The sequence below is a fragment of the Colias philodice genome, chromosome 23 (assembly GCF_061535455.1).
Source record: "Colias philodice isolate Cphi_HAF_F1 chromosome 23, ilColPhil1 Martin Lab GWU primary, whole genome shotgun sequence".
Classification (NCBI taxonomy): domain Eukaryota; kingdom Metazoa; phylum Arthropoda; class Insecta; order Lepidoptera; family Pieridae; genus Colias; species Colias philodice.
The window spans coordinates 2,423,749-2,447,463 of record NC_143108.1 but is presented as its reverse complement, the minus strand read 5'-3'; the positions used below and the strand labels follow the sequence as shown (position 1 = coordinate 2,447,463).

The following is a 23,715-nucleotide window of genomic DNA, read 5'->3' as shown; positions in this document are numbered from 1 at the left end:
TATGTCACGTAGGCACGAATGTTCGCGATCCTTGTTACAATAAACACTTAGCGTCCTGGGCTAGACCTCCTACTAAATAAATGCGAAAGTTGGTAAGAATGCGTGTATGTGTACCTATGTTTAACTCTTTCATGCAAACAATACTGAACCAATTAGAATGAAATTTAGCACACATATAGAGGGTAACTTGGATTGACACATAGGATAGGTTTTATTCCGGAAATCTTGTTCATCTTTGAATTTTTCTATATTTCATGTTTGTAGAATGTAGAGCATTTTCTTTCTTATTTCACTAACCATTTAGGAATGACGTAGCCGTAGACCAACCGGTTAACTTTGGAGCAACGGCAAATTATTAAATAAAGGTAACAATATCCATCTAAATACACTATTTCAGTGAACTTCAAAGCAAATTCGTGCATTGCAACAGCCAGTCAATGTGAAACCGTTGGCTCAGCGGAAACAGAACTTACACATTATAAAGACTAATACAGGAAATCACAAATCCTGTGCAGTTTAAACAATAGTGTTGTGTACTCTATCCTTAAATTATAAAGGTAATATTTGTGTTGTGAAGTGATTAAAGTTTTGTGTTTGTCCGTTTGTCTCTAGAGCGTATATCTAAACGCAAGTTGTGGAAGTGACAATGGAGGGAAAATCTAAAGCATTTATACTATCTTCTTTGTGTTTAATTGTTTACTTAAAATACCGTAAAAAATAGCGTTTAAAATAGAAACGTAAAATACCAGCAGTATGACTTCCCTACTACTAATTGTGCAGTGTTTATATGTATATTTATACCCGTTCCGTTTACCTCAAATTGCTGGACCGACTTTAATGAATATTATCAGACAGATGCAATAAGAGGCTGAAGCCTATTTTTGTATTGGTTTACAACTGTTTTTTCAATTAATGAAGCCTCAATTAGAAATCCTACTATTTTTTCTTCTTTCTTTGACAGGATACAGCTACATAAACCCATGTCGTGTAAACATGTTGGCGATAATACTGATTATAATTATCTGTGGTCTATGGGCGTGGTCCAGGATAAAAAAGAATTATCACGAACCTCCCGCCATTCCCGGGGGATTGCCTCTAGTCGGTCATGCCCATTTACTTGTTGGAGATAGTGTTCGTAAGTAGATAAGGATTCCGTTTTTCTAGTAGTAATAGTTTAGTAATATTTAGTAAGTAGGTAGTTTTTCTTTTACATAATATATAGTTGGGTAACTTATAGGTACGTAGCGGCTTCGCCTATGTGGTCAAAAGAAATTCCCATGGGAATCAGATGTTTCACCACTGTGAAAAGTAACCTATAATATCACTATCTACTACCCCCAGTCATAAAAGTCACACGCATTTCTAAACTTACAAATAACGTAACACACCATCGCATTTCTGTTAGGTAAGGATAAAAGGATTTCGTTCAACATTCGTTCATTGCCTCACACAAATACACTTTCTCATTTAATTTAATTTACCCTCTCATTCATATTTCACACACACACACGGTTGTGCAATGTGCATGTGTGTGTTGATATATTGTGTATACATGTACGCGCGCACACAGATACTCTTTTGAACTATATTTCTAACAACATTCTCTCGAGTGACCACTGACCAGTCAAAAAACAATGTATTGAAACAAATTACACACGCTCTATTTCATAAAAATATCGAGACCGTTGCAAAATTTTCTAAAGGTCATTACTGAAAATAAAATCGCCTGGGTATCTTCCGAGAACAGGAAAAGTTAACGTAACTTAGTTATTGTTTTCTGAAACACGATTAAGAATAATATTTTTTTGTAACATTTAACAGTTGTTTTCACATTATGAAAATATGTTTAAATAATATTAATATTTCAGAATTATGGACCACAGTGAAAGAGCTCTCCTATGAGTGTCTACGGCTTGGAGGGGTGCTGTCTGCTACAATAGGACCACGTACTATTTATAGTGAGTCATTATTCTTTTACTATACCGATTTATACTTTCTTGTTTATTGGACTTCGAGTGTAGAACGAGTCTCTAGATCTTTAAATATTTTTTTCTAATGTCTTGTATAATCTTAAAATAAATCAATGAAAACAGCAGCTTTATAATTTATTTGATAAAATTGGATCCTCAACTTGTCCTAAATCATCATTAATTTCTCCTCTTTTTAAGAAATAATTGACGATAACTAAATATTATATTTTATTCCAGTCGTATGCGATCCAGATGATGCGTTGACGGTAGCAAACTCATGCTTACAAAAGGATACTTTTTACGAATTTGCTAAGCCTTGGCTTGGAGAAGGATTGGTGACTGGCAAGTGTAAGTAAAAATTGCAAAATTTCTGAAGTAATTATGACTGAATAATATCTTGCGCTTTCTTATTCCTATGTTCTGTGTTCCATTGAACGAATTCTTCTCTTACAGAAGAACCTGCTCTGGCGATTGTCTCTAGTTTAAATATCTCAATATATTGTGTGTCGTTTGTACTTGCAGGTCTATGTATTCATAATAGCAAATTTTTAAAGCTCACTTATAATACGATTTTTCATAACAAAATGCCATTACTTATGATCATACGCATTAGCCTTTTCGAGGTCTTTGGAATTTCACTTCGTAGTTAATAGTTTTATTCCATATTCTAGTATCCATTTGGAAGCACCATCGCCGTCTACTGAACCCAGCGTTCAGTTCTATTGTGCTGGACGGATTTCTGGGCGTCTTCAACAGCCAGTCTCGAAGGCTAGTCCAGGAACTGTCGAAGGAAGTTGGAAAGGGACCGTTTGACCACTGGGTGTATACTCGCCATAATGCTTTGGAGACTATTTGTTGTGAGTAGCTTATTTTAAGGACATAATTTTTTACAGCTATAACTGCACTTGCATGATCTTTGCTCATGGTGTTGGAAACTACGGTAATGATACTAAGTGATTCAAAAAGAGATTTGTTCCACGAGTTGAAAAATCTCCTATTTCCACATCATAATAGGTAAATGCCAACCTGTTAATATTAGTAACTTGCAAACTTGCTGCAAAAAGTCATTACAAGTGGTTCAGTTTGAATGTAATAATAGTCGTTGTCAGTTTTATGGAAGTCTATAATATGCAACGCATTAAACTCAGGAGTTGATTTTTTTTTATTACAGTAACAGCATTGGGAATAGACTTCACCGAAAAAAGTGTTCTAAACAGCCAATACGTGCAAGCAACAGAGCAGATATTCAACGTCTTCGTGGAAAGGTTCCAGAAGTTTTGGCTCCACAACCATTTTATATACAGCCTGTCAGCGTTGCGCAGGAAACAGGACAATCTGCTCAAGATTTTACATAACATGTCTTATACAGTAAGCTATTTTACCTTTAATAGATGTAGTACCTTTATGAGTGTCACGTGAAGAAAATCACCTGTCGAAGTTGCTACTACTACCACTACTAAAAACATGTATTTTTTTGTAATTAATAGTTTTAAAGTCTTCTATGCACGAATAAAACTAATTGGATAGGTAATTATTAAATATGCTGCTGCTATGCCTAACATTAATTAAATAAATAATAAAAATGTTCATACAGCTGTTTTTCTCAACTACTTTCTCTACTTTATTTTTTAATTTTAGGTACTTCAAAAACGGAAAGCTGATTACTTGAAAAGTTTGGAATCTGGTAACAAAGAAGATAAAACAGGTACCTATTTAAATTTTCACAATATAAGTAACTTTAATTATAAGCGGTCGCAGGTAAGATACAATGCAACCTATTCTTCTTCTCTTTCAGGTAAGAGTAATTATTCTGTTTCATATCTTAGTTCTTTCTCATTCTAATTTCTGTATTATAAGAGATCAGTCTACTGCAGTGCGATTTCCTATACTAAGCTTTACATTGACCATGTAATTTTCTAAATCCTGCCTTCATTTCAGGTACAAAATTCAAGCCATTCATGGATCTTCTACTAGAGTTAGCAGTGGAGAAGGGAGCGTTCAACGATCGTGAAATACAGGAGCATGTAGACACAATGATTGTAGGCGGCCATGATACGTCAGCTAGCGTGCTTATGTTCACCCTGGTGTTGATAGGATCCCACCCGCATGTTCAGGAGAAGATCTTTGAGGAGTAAGTCGCAATTTAATAATTTGCAGTCAATAATAAACGAAACTCAACACAAACATTTATTTATTTAATAAGACTTCTTATAGAAGCACTTTCGAATCGTCATTACATATTTTTAACATTTACCACCGATTCGGAAAGCAGTAAAAAACTGTAAATTATAAAAAATGGCCAAACAATTTGCAAAAATTCTGATACCATTTATAATAGGTACTAGCTGTTGCCCGCGTCTAGCTCGCGCTCATAATCCGTCGAAATACTCCGCCTCAGGGTAGAGTTAAAGATGAAGAAAAACTACTTAGAGATTGCGTGCTTCTTTTCTTTTGATAAATGCTTAAATATTATTTTCAGATTACGTGAAGTCTTTGGCAACGATGATCGTGACGTCACCAAACAGGATCTCTCGCAATTGATTTATTTGGAAGCGGTTTTGAAGGAGAGCATGAGGATATTCCCAATCGTTCCTGTGACAGCTAGAATACTTGATCGAGATCTTAAATTGAGTAAGTTAAGCTTGAACATTATAACTAGTAAAGCATAAAATTAGTAATAAGTGGACTTTAATTTTTTCTGAATCAATCAACCCGGGTACGGGTTTCTAAGGTTTTTATTCACTAAATAGGATTGGATAATAATTAATTTGAATACATCGTGCTTATAATATACTGATATTTTCTACCTAAACAAGCTTACGATTGATTTTGATAGCGGCAATATTTAGAATTTTTCCTGCTGGAAGCCTTCCTAGTTTTATTACGTGATAGGTATTGTACTGAATAAAACGTGTCTTTCCAGAGCACTGCACACTATCCAAAGGCCGTACCTGTTTCATGTTCGTGCACGGCATCCACAGGCATCCGATGTGGGGTCTAGACGCGGAGGAATTCAAGCCAGAAAGATGGCTGAACCCTGCGACGTTGCCGGACTGCCCTACTGCATTTGCCGCGTTTAATATGGGAAGAAGGATATGTATTGGTATGTATTTATTCGTATTATCTGCCCATAGTACTTCAGTTTTTAGCGACGTTGCCGGACTGCTGTACCGCGTTTGCCGATGGGAAGATGAATACCTATGGCTAAGGCTTTTATTTATGTTTTCTGCCAAGATACTATTTTCAGTAAAGAAACGCAATTATTTTTATATCGCATTCAATGAATAGTGAAAATATTTGAATTTATTATACAACAGTAATCATCAGTCACAATATGTGCTGTGTATATGTATAAATAAGTACATAGACGGATTGTCGTCCTTTAGCAAATATTATGTCATGGCTAGCATTTTAGACTTTAGTACAAGTTTATGATTGTTGTTGTTCACGTTACCATGGAAAGTTCTCTATACATGTTATTCCCTTTATACCTACTCTCTTTTTCACTCCCATGCTTGGTTTGACAAAATCAGTTCCTTCCTCAATGCCTAAGTGTTTAGCGCCTGGCAAACTTCTTGGACAAAGTGTTGAAAGTTTTGCGCAGCAAGTACATAATATCATTAAAATTGGTTGGGGAGTTTAGGCATAAAGCGTAATCGATAGAGAACTTTCCCATTCATTTCAAAGCTCCTAAAAAAATGTAAAACCTCATGAATCATCTAGAATATTCCTTATGTACTTACTCATGTAATTATTTGCAGGTAAATCATACGCCTATATGTCGATGAAGACATCACTCGCACATCTCATGCGTCACTATAAGGTAAAAGGAGACCATACAAAATTGGTGCTGAAAATTGACGTGATGCTAAAACCTGAAGAAGGCCATTATATAAGCATAGAAAGAAGAAGTTAACAAACAGAATAGAATAAAGAATTATGGTCTATAATGTTTGAAATCTCATCAAAATTGAATTTCGTAATTAAAGAACTTACGTAGTATTTAGTAATCTGTGGTAGAACGTAGTAGAACTTGTGTTATTTAGATGTAAATAATTTTAATGTACATTGATGTAAAAAAACTGTAAATAAATGATACCAGATATATATTGTTTTTTATTTCTTTATTGAACGTCACCATCCAAAATGCAAGTACTCAACTAAAATTATACAAAATAAATATAACTATTTAAAAGTAACTTGTTCACATTTCAAAACATAGTTCCCGTTATATCACAAATATTAAAAAAAAATATTAGAGCTAGCGCGCAAGAGCAACTTTTGTCTCTCCTATCAACTCTATGGGCAGTTGCGTCGCTACGTGCGCGCACTTTCTTACTAGCCCATAGAGTTGATGGGAGAGACAAAATAGTTGCGGAGACAAAAGTTGCTCTTGTGCGCTAGCTCTAAAAGATATAATTCAACAGCCGTTACAAACTTAACTGAAAATACTAACACCAAATTCTTTAACTTATCACATCATTAAAATAATTTAAAACATCACATATAAAAACCTTATATTTTATTCCTAATCAAGTTTTCGACTGTCGTCTCCATTTTTTTCTGACACGGCTTTTATAAGAGCAGGAGAAGCCTGTTTCAAATCATATACTAAACCTGTAAACGCTAGTAAATCTAGGAAAATAGTCGTTAAATTGATGAAATATGGCAACTCAGCTGCTTTGTAATCCCAGGGGAAGGTATGATGGTAGTTATGCCAACCTTCACCAAGCGCAAATATTGATACAATATTGTTTTCTGATGGCATTATGTCCCTGAAAAAACAAAATGTTAAATGTGAAAGTATCTATACTATACTTACTATATAATATTATAAAGCTGAAGAGTTTGTTTGTTTGTTTGAACGCGCTAATCTCAGGAACTACCTACTTGTCCGATTTGAAAAATTATTTCGGTGTTTGATAGCCCCTTTATCGAGGAAGGCTACAGGTTACATAATATCATCACGCTAAGACCAATAGGAGTCAGTAAAACCGGGTACACAGCTAGTAGTAAATAAATTTAAACCTTGAGACAAAGTTTCCAGCAACATTGTTGATCAACAGTTGCACAAAAAATGTAACAACAAAAAATTACCATAATAATAGAAATTAAACATTTTAATTTTTAACGGCGTTTAAAATCCATTAAAATCTTCAATTTCTAAATGTATAATAGTCGGGTAAAATCATACACTAGAAAATACTACGACATACGTACTTATCATAAGGCTTCAATCCATGCAAATGTGCGAAGCTATTAACGGACCATGTCGCATTCAAAGATGCAATATAGCGTACTAAAGTCGACAGTACAGATACAAATAATTCCTCTCCAAACATATAAACTGGTATAACTATGGGTATCAGGAAGCAGAATATGAATTTGAAGGTATTGAAGTACCTGAAATAGAAATTATTTCATTAATAATTTACTCATGCAAGTGAATTATATATGCTACAGTCAAAACCCTGAACCAGTCAATAACCTTATTGACTGATTTAAAGAGCAGACATTCAGTCAATATAGGTTTTAACCAACGTACTAACTAAATAGATTTTAACACTTATAGTAGGGGAGCCCAGGATGCTAAATGTGGATTTACTCGAGCGTCACGGGAACCTATTAGAATTGGTAGATTAGACCATAGCGAGAAAAAAAGGTCCTATAATGTTTTCACTTTTAGCGGTGGGGAAGGGTTTTTTGATTTTTTTTAATTTAAAAAAGAAAAAAATTGGCTTGGAAATACTCAAGCGCGTTAGATATTGATATTTTGCATGCTCCAGGACGTCACTGAAAAAAAGTATACGTTAATCTGACGATTTAAGTGGCGATTTAATCGCTATGAAGAAAGGGTAAAAAATTTAAGTAATATTATTCGAGCGCGTCAGATTAATATATGGGGGGGTTAATTACAATATAAGAAGTCCCCATTTCGCTAATCTGACGATTCGAGCTCAACCTTAGGAAATTATGGATTATTCAAATTTTCCAGCGGGGCCCCTGAGCGCACCCACCAACCATAACTGCTCATATTGACTAGAGGTACTAATGAATAGCTAAGGTACCGTCCCTTATAGTAATCATTAAATTAAAGATCATTAAGAAAACACTTTAGTGAATTTATGGTCTTACTACAACTTTGCGATGAAAAAATAGATATAATAATACTATCGGAAGTAAATGTAAAAAAAGAAGAATTATCGTTTTATAAAATACCGCAATACAACTTACATGCAAATACAAGAGAAAATAAAAGGGGAGGGGGCTTATTGATATACTCTAAGAACTCATTGAATTTTTACGCAGACATAAAAGAAACTTCAGCCTCGGAAATACTAGTTGGAAAATTAAAAACAGACAAAAACATAGTTCACATAATTGCAACCTACCGACCGCCGAACTCCAATAGATTGCAATTTTTGAGTGAGTGTGATCTTCTACTTAAGCAGATATTACCATCGGATGATATATTATTCATAGGTGACGTAAACTTGGACTTGTTAAACAACAGACTGAATAACACAATTTCACAATATAAGAATATGATGTGTGAATACGGCTTAAGATGTGCAATACCGGCGAGTGAGATTACGCGCGAGGCGATCGTTGACGGCGTCGTGCAGTCGTCGTGCATTGACCATGTGTGGGTGCGCACGCGCAACGCGGCGAGCGTCTCTGCACACATGCTCACCTGTAAGCTGTCAGATCATCACCTGATAGGAACGCGCTTAGATCTCGTGCCAAACGTTTGTGAACCATATGTACCGACATTAAAGTATACTTTGTGTAATAAATTAGTTAAAAGTAAATTAGATAATGTTGATTGGTCGGAATTGTTGACATTAAATTGCCCATTGATGTTGTATGAAACATTGAGTTCGTTGTTTGGCAGCATTTATAATTCTTCTAAAGTGGCAATTGTACAAAATTCTCATAGGGAAACACAACCATGGGTAACTAAAAAAATTAAGGGAATGATTGAGCGAAGAGATGAACTATTCAGAACTTGGAAAAAATATCCTAAAAATATGAATAAGAGGTTAGAATATACTAGGTATAGAAATAAAACAAATAAAATTATAAATGCTGCCAAAAATAAATATAAGCAGGGGGAACTACAAAAATGTGAAGGGGATTTTAGAAAAATATGGTGTAAAATTAATGAATGGCTGGGACGTAGCAAAAATAATGTAGATGCGACAATAATGAAATATTTGGGCGAGAATGAGAACATTGAGAGTATATGTAATAATTTTTCAAAAACATTTACACAAGAAATTGTAAGTATAAAACATAAATGTAATCAAAAATTTTTAGATCGTAATGAATATGTTAAAACGAGTAATGTTTCTTTTAGATTTTTAAAAGTGAGCAAAGAGAAGGTTAAGAAGGTTATTGACAAATTAAGCTGTGATAAAGCCCCAGGCATAGACAAAATTAGGGTTCAAGATTTAAAATATGTTAAAGAAAAAGTCAGTCCCGTTTTGGCAAATTTTATAAATATGTGTATATCAAATGGAAAATACCCAACAGAATTAAAGAAATCTCTAATTAGGCCAATATATAAACATGGTAGTCATTTGGATTATTCTAATTACAGACCTATAGCCATCTTGTGCGTAATTAATAAAATTGTAGAAAAAATAATTATTCAACAAATAAGTTCTTTTTTGGAAAGTAATAATGTATTGTCTCAAACACAGCATGGTTTCCGGAAGGGTCGTAGTACTGCGTCGGCTTTAACTGACTTTTCAGATTATGTGAACACAGGGCTTGGCGGTGGGCAGCGGGTCCTGGCACTGTTTATAGATTATAAAAAAGCATTCGACACGCTGGGCCACGAGCAGCTTTTACAGGCTATGGACGAATGTGGGGTAAGGGGACCAATTAACCAATGGTTCCGAGAATATTTGGCGAATAGAACTTTACGTACCGTCATCAATGGAACGACTGGAGCTGAGATACCTGTGGAGTTAGGAGTCCCGACTGGCTCCGTTTTCGGCCCGGTTGGTTATATTATGCACGTGAACAGCGTGTCGAATGTGGTCAAGAACTGTAGGGTTTGTATGTATGCAGATGACATGTGCCTGCTGCTCGCCGGCAACGACACAGCAGTCATGGTGGACAGAGTACAGAGGGATTTCGAGAACGTGTGTAAGTGGGCACATGACAATGGTATAATTCTCAATATACAAAAAACAAAATGTCTATATATTTATTCACCACACAATAAAAATGCTAAAAATTCAGCTTTTCAAATTAATTTAATAGGCCACACATATGAATGTTTTCATAATAATAAAACTAACTGTGTACCGTCAAATGTGGCTACTTGACCTTTACTTGACAACTTGACCACACCTTCCGTTTAACAACAAAATATCAAATTTTGTAGAATTGAAAGCAAACTGACCTAACGTATCGATGTTGGTAGGTTTTTAAAATATTAATTGGCAACATATTTTAATTTTAAAGCGGTAACGCTGTTGGTTCTCGCAATATAACGTATCGAAGTGTGACTGTGACTAAGGATCTTTTGCCGGTGTCAGTATTATTATGTTTGTAGAGCTTAAACTGCACATCTCAGGTGAGTAGAGTTTTGATATGTTGTGTAATAAACCCTAGAGATTGATTTTACAGTGGAAACTATCCAATTTTAGGCTCATCTGTCGAAATATTTGCTTGGGCATTGATGCCTCAGGTTAGGTCAAGTTGCCATTGACCGCTGCGTGGCAACTTGACCGACACCTAGGGTTGACACAAAAAAATAACGTGACTGCATTTTTTCCTTTTTTTTATGTTTCGAGTTTTGCATAATAAAATCAATAAATTTGCTGCAAATTTCGGACAATCCAAATACTTATACTCTCTTTGATGACAACGATTTAGCATATTTCTAATGAAAAATAAATATTTCCTTACCTATTAATAAATACCTATAAGTATTAAGTAATATACATATACATATGTATTAAATTTAGTTTAATAAATAAATAGTTCATTAAAATTTGTGTCTTGTTTGTGATAACCCTATCCGACATGTAATGCTTTGTATGAAATCATTACAAATCCCGTGGCAACTTGACCAGGTAGCCAGAGCCTAACAGTTTATTGTAAAGCTTCGGGCTGCAATATTTAAAAAGTCGAAGACTTAAAAAATAATAGCAACTTAGCCTAAAACAAGAATGTTAAGCATCTACCTATGAAAACTGATGTGCAAGGTCAAGATACCACATCAGTGTCAACTTGACCTGTATTACGTTTATTTGTAAATAATGTCAGATTCAATATATTTTAAATAAATACCTAGTAAAAGTGAATGATGAAATCATTCATGACATGAACAAATCATAAAATGTTAATAAAAGTTTAACATAAATAAGTTAGCTAAGAAAAAGTAAAAAAATGTGGTCAAGTAGCCACATTTGACCGGTATGTAGTAAGTTGGATGTCGTTGACAATATTAAATATTTGGGGTTGACAATTGATAAACACTTTAATTGGAAATTACATGTAAATTATGTGTGTAATCGTTTGAGATCAGTCTTGGGACAGTTTTACTACCTAAGTCGGATTTTAAATAAACATACTCTGTACGCTGTTTACTATGCACTTGCTGACTCAATAATAAGTTATGGACTGAGTTGTTATGGCCTAACTTTTAAAACATACTTAGATCAAATAAAGAACCTACAAGAAAGATTACTTAAGTATTTAGTTCATAAGAAAGTTCGAAAGAAATTTAAAAATAATTATGACAAATTATTTCCCCATTGTAACATCTTACCTGTAAATTATAAGGCTATATATTTAAATGCAATAGACACGTACTATAGTAATGAATTTAAGATTGTTAAATAGTTTAGATTTAATACAAGAGCGTCAAAAGTAAGAAAATTTTATGTACCAATAACAAAAAATTGTTATGACCAGCGATCTAGAAAATATTATATACCAAAAATTTGTAACATGTACCCGATTTTACTAGACGATAATAAATTAAAAATAGGATCTGTAAAGAGTAAATTAAAAAAATACATTTTGTCAAAATATATCTAGTATGTATTAGCTTTCCGCCCGCGGCTTCGCCCGCGTTGGCTGCTAAACTTAACATAATATAGATTATTTATATTATACTGAAGCCTTCATCTTGTCGAATCACTCTAACAGAAAAAAAAAAAAAAAAAAAAAAAAAAAAAACTGCATCAAAATCAGTTACTTAGTTTTGTAGATTTAAGCATACATAGGTACAGAGAAATGTGACTTTGTTTTATACTATGTAAACTTTGTTTTATACTATGTATGTCATTTATAGCGGTATTTAAGTGTTTGTTTATCAACTAACTAATTTGGCAATGTATAACCTAGGCTAATCTATAATAAGTAGGAGCGCAACGCCAACAAACTGTTTTACAGTTTGGCGAAAATTTGTAAAGGTTATATAGTGTTACTAAATGGTAAATTAATAAAATAAAAAAAAAAAAAAAAAAAATCTGACGCGCTCGAGTAAATCCCAAAATCCCCTCTTGGGCTCCCCTACTATAAATCTTTCTGTAATGGGCAACGCCGAAGGTATTTTCTTATGAAAACTTACCGATTAAAGAACACCAGCATAGGGTCACTGGTTATATCGCTCATGTCAATCTTGGACCCTTCAGATATAACATGAGGATGCTTCTTCATCATCAGCCAACCCACGTGGGAGAAGAAAAATCCTCGGTTCGCGTCGTGAGGATCAGCAAATGTTTCTGACTTCTTGTGGTGTAAGCGATGGTCGCGGACCCAGTTGTAAAGGTTGTTCTGGGAATTTAGAAATAAAATGTAAAAAAAATAAAAATCGTTTATTTTTTTCATAATACAGTGTACAATAAGCTTTGAATATAATAAAAAGAAATTGCATATAAATAATTGGCACTTTATAAAGATACACTAGTTCCCACACTAGGATCCCCATTGTATGTATCAATTTTGACTGGCTGGTTGGCTTGGTTGGTAGTGACCTCGCGTTCCAAGCCACTGGTCGTGGGTTCGATTCCCACCCAGGGCAAATATTTGTGTGATGAACACTTTAACGATACAAGTGGTTCTAAAAGAGCTTTAGATTATTGTTGGCTGGATAAACGCTTGAAATATTTAAGTATATAACTAAGAGCATATGCAATTTTCCTGTTACCAAATAAAACTAAATAAAATAAATCACACTAAAACTCCGGTTCATAAATCAATAATTTCCCAACAATTCATCACAAAAATTAAAAAAAATGACCGCATGGTAGGTACCAACCGGACCTTGACATCAAATATTGTCAGGCAATAACATAGCAATTTCTCTCTATGTTAATTCACACATAGAAGGTGTTATATTGAACAATACTTTTGTAATATCACAGTTCTGTATTTACCTATTTTATTACGTTGTTATCGCATTATTAGGATTCTAATTGATTGCCTTTTGATTGCGATAAAAATGAATTAAATAAACAATGTTGTAAACAGAATACAGATCCATTCAAAATGAATTGCAATTTCAATTCTTTTCCCGAAGATTTTGATAAATTTTTTCGTTTGTTTTTTAAATTATCGATAGATCGTTAAATTGTATCATAATAAACCTACTATGAACATAGAGATAGTATGTAGTACGTAGTACTCTACTACCACTATATCTCGATGACTATGAATAATAAATAAAATATTATACATATAGGTATTGTAGCTGGTTTACTATCTTCTTATTAATGTAGCAATTTTTTTCGAATAAGAAGGTAAGTAGATAATATTTTCTGAATAACATTATTTTCAGAAAAATTACGTCACACATCCGTAGACATTCGAATTTATTCACAAAATGCTGACGTTTGGCTGACGTAGATTATGCAATATACACAAAAAGATTTAATTCATAAACAAATATTTACATATATCATCACTACATAGTATAAAACAAAGTCGCTTTCCCTGTCCCTATGTCCCTATGTCCCTTTGTACGCTTAAATCTTTGAAACTACGCAACGGATTTTGATGCGGTTTTTTCTAATAGATAGAGTGATTCAAGAGGAAGGTTTATATGTATAATAAGATCCATTAAGTAGTGGAGAAGTACTGTTATTTTTGAGGTTTCTAATGTGATGTCGTAAAAAATTACATTTATTCCGCTTACATTGCAAACGCAGGCTGAACCCTACGAGTTTTATCAAAATAATGTACTAAGTATTATACACATTGAATAGGTCTACAGAAAAGTCCGCGATGGTATATGTCTATCTCTTTTGGATAACCCACAATAACTTTTTTTTGTCATTTACTTTTTACGACAAATAATGGCTAATTTTCGAAGCGATTTTAACCAATACAGCATTAATCCTTAACCAATTAAATACCATGGATACATTGTTCATTTAATATTGATCTATATGGCCCTTTACACCGTATGATTTAAGTGAATATTTTCGAAGATATTACAGATTTAAAAATTGCAGGACGTAGCGTTTGCGGCCGCCCGTCTATGTATTTTATACCCGTGCGATGCCGGAGGCCGGAGCGGGCCGCTATATTTTTATACCTATACAACGTTCACAATTTTTCTGTAGTGTATTTAGTATCAGCATTGCACCCGTGCGAAGCCGGGGCGGGTCGCTAGTATTATTATAATTCATTTCGTGACTGTATCAGGAGGTCAAAACTAAGACCGACCGTGAACTTATATGATTTGGAAAAAGAATAAAATACCTACTAATGTTCTATGCAAACAAAATAAGGAAAACAACAATAATTTCATAACAGTAATATGTATCTATAGTTAATGATCTAAGATCTATAGGTATTCATTATTTATGTACATATTATATACTTACCTAAGTATTCATGTTGAAAAATTATTTAAATATTACGACATGGACAATTAATATAACGACCTAAGTGTATGTTTGACCATAAATAATTCAATATTTATCACAGAATTGGTATATTAAAAATTTTTTTTTATTCACATACATTTCTAGGTACATCTTATATGTAATTTTCATCTTGAAGAAAGTGAAATCACATAAAAACTTCGTAAGGTTTTTTAACAGATTATTTTTAATTAATTTTCACAAATTATTATCTAATTTCATTTTTATACGTCACTATCTTTCCGTCCGCCGCGGCCCGCGGCCGCTTCGCCCGCTGTGCCGAAAACTTAATAGGTACATTATATACTAAAACATTAAAAATCCGTTGCGTATAGTTTTAATGATTTAAGCATACATACACATAGGGACATAGGGTTAGAAAAAGCGACTTTGTTTTATACTATGTAGTGATAGTGATAGTAATTATATTTATTACCTGGCCGGCTGTAGCGTAAAATATTAGAAGCAGTATTTTTACAGGCTTTTTCACTTTGTAAGACTTATGAGTCCAAAGTCGATGGGCGCCTGCAGTGACACCGAGTCCCGCCATAAATCCAAATATAAATTCTGAAAGGAGAACCACAGATTGTAATAAAAAGAAAAAAGCGTTACTCGGGCATAGATAATAAAAAGCAGATATGGAATTCAGATTTCAAAATTCAAATTATATTAAATATTAAAAGAAAAAAAAGCGTCAGTCCATCGGCCATAAATAGTAAATAATAATAAAAATCAGATATCGAATACGAAATTTAAATTCATCGATAGGGTTTCTTCTACCTACAGATAACATATATATTTTTTTTATATAATATTGTTTATTGTTATTTCTTATTGTATTTTAAGTCGGAATTTATTTTATAACTTTTTTTAGGCAGGGTACCTTATCCCAATTTAATTTTGTCGTACGCATTTGCTAATTCCTGAAAGTCTATGAATATTGTTAAGTAAATAAAAATTTAGAAGAGGCGGATGTGTGCATAGGTATTGCGATCGATTTTCAAACAACAAAAAATATTATGTAATATTAAGAAATAGGTAAGTATTTATTTGTTTCAAATTTAAAACTTTTTTGCCTAGGTATTTTATATTAATTATTTTAAGGATCACACCCTTTAAAAATATTGAACAATCTATTTAAAATTAAAAACACTAAAAATTTATTCTGTATAGGTAACAAATTTCGTATATATAGGCAATCTGAAATCACAAACTACCAAATTACCCTAAATATATAATATATTTATAGTAATATTTTATGATGTAATTTTATATCCTATACGTCCCCATGCTCTGTTAAATAAAATATTTTATTTGTAATTGCTAAATATGTAGTTCAGTATGTTTATAGAATTAAATCTTTCATAAGTGCACTGTACTTTTTCTTTATCTCCAAAGTACAGATTGTAAATTTTTAACATAGTCGAAAAAAGGGCTGACGTGAAAATGTTTACAAGACCGACAACACTATTACCACAATCTATTTAACAATACCCAACAAACATCAAGATATTACGACTCATAATGTTTATAGAACAAATTTCGTTAATCACGTAGAAACACGTAATATCTCATATATGTCACGTTTTGCACCGTCAACTGTTTAAAATTATCTTCGACATATTGATGTCGCAGGCAAATTGTATAATCTTGCCGTTTACAAATGCTCGGCATTTTTAACCGACTTCAAAAAAAAGGAGGAGGTTATCAATTCGGCCGGTATAATTTTTTTTTATGTATGTACTCCGATTACTCCGAGGTTTCTTAACCGATTTACGTGATTCTTTTTTTATCGATGCGGGATGGTGTCGAATTGGTCCATTCGGATAGGCCCAGTAGTTTTTATTTAATGAACATTTTTGTCTGTACTCGATGACTTCATTGAAATACAGTATCAAGTAACTTTGATTCACTTCCCGGTAACCGATTGAGCTGAAATTTTGTATACGTATGTAAATTGGATAGCGATGAAACATTATCATGACATAGAGCTGATTTGATGATGGAATCGGAAGGTGGCCATAGTTTAGGAACTAAGTAATATATTGACTCAACTTTATCGAGATTGGGCTCGTTTGATTCGTGTTGAAAAATACACTAAAAAGTATCAAATAATATTATTTAGATGTGCTTTTTATTAAATAGGTTTGAAGTCGGTGCCAAACACTTAGTATTAATCCCGTGCACCGACAAGAAACCTATTTAATAAAAAGCACATCTAAATAATATGTAGTAATTAATGATATCAAATCTTTTTTATTTTGTACTTTTCCGTTTTTGAAGTCGGTTGTTTTTAACGCAGTTTATGTAATATGCTGAAGATTTAGTTTTTCTAAAATCCTACAAAAAGACAGTCGCTATTTCTGTGTAGTTTTAAATAACACGAGCCTGACCTAACCCAACCCCTTAACCAAACGAAAAATGTCTGATTACGAATTCTCGAGATATTACAAAATGCCGAGCTTTTGTAAACGGCGAAATAATACAATTTGCCTGTGACATTGATATTGCTATATTTCACACGCAAGTGACGTTTATAACAATAATTGTTTTGTATATTCCGGGTTTTATTAGTACTTGCGGTTAGGTAAATATACTGTTTTGATACTTTGATTCAATTATGATATGACTGGTAGTTAGTAATAACTACTAATGGCCGTACCCAATATCGTATCTATCTTCGGTTTGACCCTACTAAGATAGAAAATGCTATCTTTTGTTTTGGCGTCCGGTCCCAATGAGCTTACTAGCGATAAGCTAACCTATCTCTGATCGCTAGGACAACTGCTTACTAGAGGCATATTTTTCTCTTTGAATTTGTCTATTTGAGCGTCCCAATAACGTTTTGACAGCTGTCAGCCAGTAATGGCCGTTCCCAATATCGTATCTATCTTACGATAGATAGAACCTTACTAGCTATCGGAGATAGCTGTCTATCTATAGCCGTAGTTTAAATATTGGGAACGGCCATAAGGTAGTAAGAAAAATGCTTAATTACAGGTAAGACATATTCGAATTAAAGTACCTATTGATTTTTAATAATCAGTGTATTTCTAAATTTTTATTATATTTCATTTATATTTGAAGTTTTTTTAAATTATTAATGGAACTCACGTCCAAAAAATGAGAAACATAGCTAGGTAATTGTTTGCAATTACCTAAATATAAACTTAGGTCTATATTTAATTAGACGCAGAAGCCTGAATAAAATTAAGTTTTTTGATTTTTCATTTGTTTGTTAAAAATTTTCCCATATAAAAAAATATTTTTATGAATCTATTCTTAGCTTTACTAATTATTCAAAAAGCGTTTTATAGTCTAAGTGATAAGTTGAAAATGGCGAAAAATAGAGATAAGTCTCTTAAAAATACGAGCGATAGCTCATTTGATTCGGAATGACGTCTAGAAAAATGTATCGGAAATGTGTATTAGCACACAAAAAATTGCAAAAGTTATAAACAAATTAAGTTGAAAAAAAGGTATTTTGTTTATTGTTAATAACTGCGAAATTATTAACATTTCAGAAATTTTGAAAAAAGATTCTTGAAGAGGAGGAAAATTCCAACGAAAATCTCCCGAATCCCGGAATTCTATCTCCATTATTTATAATAGGACTCCGCGCGGCATTTTTAGGTAATATTTTTACGTATTTTTAAGAGACTTTTATCTATTTTTCGCCATTTTCAACTTATCCCTTAGACTATTAAACGTTTTTCAAAAATAATACATTAAATACTTAATATTTATTTACTTACGTAATATAAACGTGCTTCTGAGACATCGTCTCCCACTGTACAAGAAGTATGCAAAATATGGTACAACAATTAAATGGAACAGGCTTATAATTATTGCACTAGACCAAATTATGGGTGTGATAAACCCAATTCTTTTTTCCAGCTTTCTGATTGGTTGATAAAAATGCGACTCCTTTGGTAATACTTGGTCATAGTAATTCTCTTTTATTTCATTTTGCTGTTCAATTGTGGTAGTACGAGTCGCCATTGCCTGTAATAAAAATGATAATCTATACTAATATTATAAAGCTGAAGAGTTTTTTGTTTGAATGCGCTAATCTCAGGAATTACTGGGCCGATTTGAAAAATTATTTCGGTGTTAGACAGCCCATTTATCAAGGAAGGCTATATAGGCCTTCATGGCTATCTAACAGCCTATATATAGGCTATAATATTATATCATTACACTAAGACCAACAGGAACGGAGCCATGCGGGTGAAACCGCGAAGCGCAGCTTGTAAATAATTTGGAAAATCCAAAAGTGCACGCCTCATAATTTTTTTTTAATAAATATTTATTAATTATTATTTTTGTTTATTTAATAACAATTAAACCACATCGAATCAGACCCTGAAAAATGAAAGGGTTCTATTCCTGAGCATACTCAAGCGTAAGAGAAAAAAAAAGATTCGATTAGTAAAGTATTTCGGTCGCTATCGTGTTAACAAGAAAAAGGATCCGCACATACAGACACACGGACGTCCAAGACAGAACTTTTTTAAACTGTTTTTTAACTAGTTTAAATAACAAAAATGACATCAAAAATATCATGAACGTTAAAAATAGTGTTTTTTCTTAATATGTATGTGTATTTATTATCTTACAAGTGCAATGTATGATACATAAAGACATTTTAAGTTTGAAAAATCAGATGTTTTGCGCGAAGTGACAGTAGTACCCACCTCAACGCTTCGCTTATGAGGCGTGCAATAGTACCCACCTCAACGCTTCGCTTATGAGGCGTGCAATAATATATTAAGCAGTGAACACATGCATCCGAGATACCATACCAAAAGAACATCTATCTAATGAAGACACAGGTCAATGGTCGTTCTTAAATTTCATCATTACATCGAAGAATGCTGCCAATTTTTATCTCATTTCTTTAAAGACGTTGTTAATTTACAATGATGCAATGGTATAGGTCTAATGTTGACCTTTTTATGATTTGTGAGTATTCTAAGTGTCAAGTCACAATTGAATTTGCAAGACCGACCTCGGTAAATGAAAGTGAGCTCTTTTATTGAGTCTTACAAAGTTTTAATGGGTATTATTATCCTAACTATCGCTAGGTTTGTTACGAAACTAGGATACGTATAATATATTTAATTGAACATAAGTTTCAGTAATAATGAATTTATTATAATGAACTAGTGGTCCGCCCCGGCTTCGCCCGTGGTACCTACATGTTTAAACTATCCTATCTCTCAAGTTGGATCGAACTGCACATGGTGTGCGAATTTTATTATAATCGGTTAAGTGGTTTAGGAGTCCATTGAGGACAAACATTGTGACACGAGATTTATATAATATCACTAGTGGTCCACCCCGGCTTCGCCCGTGGTACCTACATATTTAAACTATCCTATCTCTCAAGTTGGATCGAACTGCACATGGTGTGCGAATTTTATTATAATCGGTTAAGTGGTTTAGGAGTCCATTGAGGACAAACATTGTGACACGAGATTTATATATATATATGAAGATATACTTATTAAATTCTGATATTGCTTATGTACAACAGCTATTAAATAATATTATTCAATATTTTAGGATACCTACTAAATTTAGACGCCTAAATTCTAAGATAAAAAAGTGGGTAATACAGATACAGACTGTAAAACATATATACAGGGTGTCACACTATTGGTATACTAAGCGCGAAGGGACTTATAGGTTTGCATACACTGATCATGAAAAAAATACTTAAAAAACAAAATTACGTCAAAAATTTTTTGCTAAATTTTTCCTGAAAATCCATGTTTTCTTCTCTGGCTTCGCGCAGCCGGCATATAACGCTTCTCTAATGTGAGCATTTTGTCTATGAAAACATAATCTTAAACGATAGCCCACGTGCTGGTGGCAAAGCTGGGCGGGTTGCTTGTTAGGGGTGTACACATAGAGTTTTAAGATTTCATCTATTTGAAAAAAACATGCGTCTGGAATTTTTTAAGTATTTTTTACGTACTCAGCGTATGCAAAACTATAACCTCCTTTGAGCTTAGTATACCAACAGTGGGACACCCTGTATATATATATATATATATATATATATATAGCCTTACAGTGATTAGAGTGATTGAAGAGGAAGGTTTTTATGTAATTTACTAGCGGTCCGCCCCGGCTTCGCCCGTGGTACATATGAAAAATAGATGTTGGCCGATTCTCAGACTTACCCGATATGCACAGAAAATTTCATGAGAATCGGTCCACCCGTTTCGGAGGAGTATGCAGACTAACATTGTGACACGAGAATTTTATATATAAGACGAGAATTTTCTATATAAGATTAGGTTATAGATACAGCGCGGGCGAAGCCGCGGGCGGAAAGCTATAGTACTTTTTAAATTAAAAATTGCGTTGTAAATGCTTTTTACGTCACTTCTAAATTAAGTGTGATTATATTGTATAATGTATGGAAAGTCATAATTTTAAGTTTTGCTTTTTATAATAAGAATAGTAAAAAATCGAACAAGACAATAATTAGATATTTACCACAAATCACAATCAAAGTCTGAACAGTTAATGTACCTAACATTATTTTGTAGGTATATTTTTAATTTAACCGACTTCAAAAAAAGGAGGAGGTTATCAATTCGGCCGGTACATATATATATGTATAGGTTACATATATTTTTTTATTATCCTTTAAAATTAAAGAAATCCCGCCAAAATATCAAGATAATATGGTAACTATATTACAATAATAAAATAGTGTCTTGGGTCTAGTTTATAGTCCTATAATAATAATTTATAAAAATCGAGGGAATTTTTAAAGTTAAAGATTACACAGCTCAACAAAAAAACAATTTTTTTTGTTGCCCTGGATATTTCTACAGATTTATATATTTCAAGTACCCAGGGCAGTTTGCGAATGTAATCATTAAAATTATTTAATTGGCTCTAGTTTTTTTTAATTTGGATTTTCATATTATGTATACATATTTAATTACGGCTCTTCAGAATACGGGTTACTAACAAGTGTTTATTTTTTTGGTGAATTACGTTTTCTGCACATTTCATCGCTCAGACATAACCCATTTCTATAAAACTGAATGTAGAATATCAGAATAATATTTTTTTTCTGTTAAAAAATCATTTTTATGAATAACAATGTACGGTTTGTATTGAGTTGAAGCAACCGAGTAGCACTTGGTCAGAAAAGTGGATAGGTACACCCAATTCCTTGTGGTTTTTATTAATGGGATTAGAAAAAGCAAATTTATTGGGAATAATTAATAAATATGAGAATTTAGGCCTTGAAAGGAATCTAGAAGTATAAGGGCCGATTTTTCAAGGCTTGGATAAAACTTATTCGTTTACGTGACATTTTAATATTATCGTGTTATATTTTATTGGACGGATAAGTTTTATACAAGCATTGAAAAATCGGCCCTAAGAAGAATATCCGATGGCCCTACAGGACGGACGAGTCGAAAATTGATAAATTATATTAAAATTTAACAGAATTAATAACTAATGCTGAATGTAAATTATGGAGAGGTATAGTATTGGCAAATTTAAGGTAAATTTAAAGCACTAATTTATAAAGAAATTGCGCAAAAGTTGTTAAAAAACTTCAATATTCTATGAGCAAATACGAGCATAAAGCTACACTTTCCCCACAATCTCTTAGATAGATTTCCAGTAAGTAAATCTGGGAAATTTCTGTGAGAAACAGGAAGAACGCATCGAAAAGGAACTAATAATCTTATATATAAAAATGAATCGCAAAATGTGTTGGTAAGCGCATAACTCGAGAACGGCTGAACCGATTTAGATAATTCTTTTTTTTATTATATTCCTTGAAGTACGAGGATGGTTTTTATGTAGAGAAAACGTAAATATGTACCACGGGCGAAGCCGGGGCGGACCGCTAGTTATGGAATAAAAGTATCAGGGTACATTAATTAAAAACTAAAACAAAACAATTACTAAAACTTTGTGATAAATAAATGATATTAAACAAATATACCTTCTAAGTTTTATTTCATGGTGCGTTTTATGGTCTAATAAGAAAATTAGGATTAAAAATAAACAAGAGCCAATCTACCAAAACAATTAATAGATTTATATATTATATGCATTAAATTATTCGAAACCACTTTCACATCCAGGGCAACAAAATCATTGTTGACCAGTGTTATCATAGTTTTGAAATTATGCATTGCAATAATTAAGATAACTGAAAAAACGTAGGAATAAAACCTTTATATTCTGCTTACTCCCTTAGCGTTTGCGCTATTTAGTATTGATTACTGGCTGAAATTTGAATTGTTTTTGAAATGTTTATGTTAATGTTTATTTACTGAAAAGCTTTTTAAGTTTTCACAAAACATAACAATAGATAACAATAGGTTTATTGTAAAATTTCAATTGTTTTTGTTTTCACTCCACCACTTTCATTAATGTACTTTTATTCACCTAAAAATTAATAAATACAACATACCTTAGTACGTGTTAAATAATCGACAATCACAAATCCAAACGCGTGTCACAAACGATAAACTTACAATAACTGAATGTGATTTCTTGCAAAATCCGTTCACACTGTGTGTATGAATTGCGTGCGTATTATTTTATAAGATGAGCAAACATGAGCATGTTAATTCATCTTACCTTGTGGTGCAATGGTTGTAAACAGGACTAACGCAAGTCCTGGGTTCGATGCTTTGGTAAGGACAGTTGCAATTAAGGGACACTGAATATCAGTGCTGTGTTGGGGGGGACTGAATATCAGCTGAATATATGCTATGTTGTTGCAGGCACAGCAATATATTTTTTAACATTTTAAAAATGAAAGTAACTGTCTGTTGTCTGTCGGTGTGCAGCTT

At 32.9% G+C, this 23,715-nt stretch overlaps 2 protein-coding genes across 2 annotated transcripts; one reads left to right on the top strand and one right to left on the bottom strand.

The window, feature by feature from the left end:
• Window positions 1–462: 462 nt before the first annotated feature.
• Window positions 463–5,886, top strand: LOC149477902 (cytochrome P450 4C1-like). The gene is made up of 11 exons (XM_089709690.1): window positions 463–557; window positions 962–1,135; window positions 1,869–1,958; window positions 2,208–2,318; window positions 2,642–2,827; window positions 3,142–3,338; window positions 3,609–3,675; window positions 3,909–4,101; window positions 4,450–4,601; window positions 4,894–5,073; window positions 5,732–5,886. Exons 2-11 carry the CDS (start codon window positions 994–996, stop codon window positions 5,884–5,886), a joined length of 1,473 nt encoding a protein of 490 aa, XP_089565816.1. The 5' UTR covers window positions 463–557; window positions 962–993.
• A 345-nt stretch (window positions 5,887–6,231) lies between these two features.
• LOC149477901 (stearoyl-CoA desaturase-like) lies at window positions 6,232–23,418 on the bottom strand. The gene is made up of 6 exons (XM_089709792.1): window positions 23,331–23,418; window positions 18,622–18,871; window positions 15,303–15,433; window positions 12,568–12,773; window positions 7,191–7,373; window positions 6,232–6,745 (listed from the first exon to the last, which is right to left on the bottom strand). The coding sequence occupies exons 2-6, from the start codon at window positions 18,866–18,868 to the stop codon at window positions 6,499–6,501; spliced, it is 1,014 nt and encodes a 337-aa protein (XP_089565918.1). The 5' UTR covers window positions 18,869–18,871; window positions 23,331–23,418; the 3' UTR covers window positions 6,232–6,498.
• Window positions 23,419–23,715: the final 297 nt, after the last annotated feature.

What these genes read in the sequence shown, in the direction of transcription:
- LOC149477901 (XM_089709792.1), bottom strand. Translation starts at nt 18,868, where the DNA reads ATGGCGACTCGTACTACCACAATTGAACAGCAAAATGAAATAAAAGAG. An exon ending in CAGAAGCACGTTTATATTAC is followed by an intron (nt 15,434 to 18,621) that starts GTAAGTAAATAA and finishes TTCTCCTTTCAG; the next exon opens with AATTTATATTTGGATTTATG. An exon ending in TTTACGCTACAGCCGGCCAG is followed by an intron (nt 12,774 to 15,302) that starts GTAATAAATATA and finishes CTAAATTCCCAG; the next exon opens with AACAACCTTTACAACTGGGT.
- LOC149477902 (XM_089709690.1), top strand. Translation starts at nt 994, where the DNA reads ATGTTGGCGATAATACTGATTATAATTATCTGTGGTCTATGGGCGTGG. An exon ending in TAACAAAGAAGATAAAACAG is followed by an intron (nt 3,676 to 3,908) that starts GTACCTATTTAA and finishes CCTTCATTTCAG; the next exon opens with GTACAAAATTCAAGCCATTC. An exon ending in TGATCGAGATCTTAAATTGA is followed by an intron (nt 4,602 to 4,893) that starts GTAAGTTAAGCT and finishes GTGTCTTTCCAG; the next exon opens with AGCACTGCACACTATCCAAA.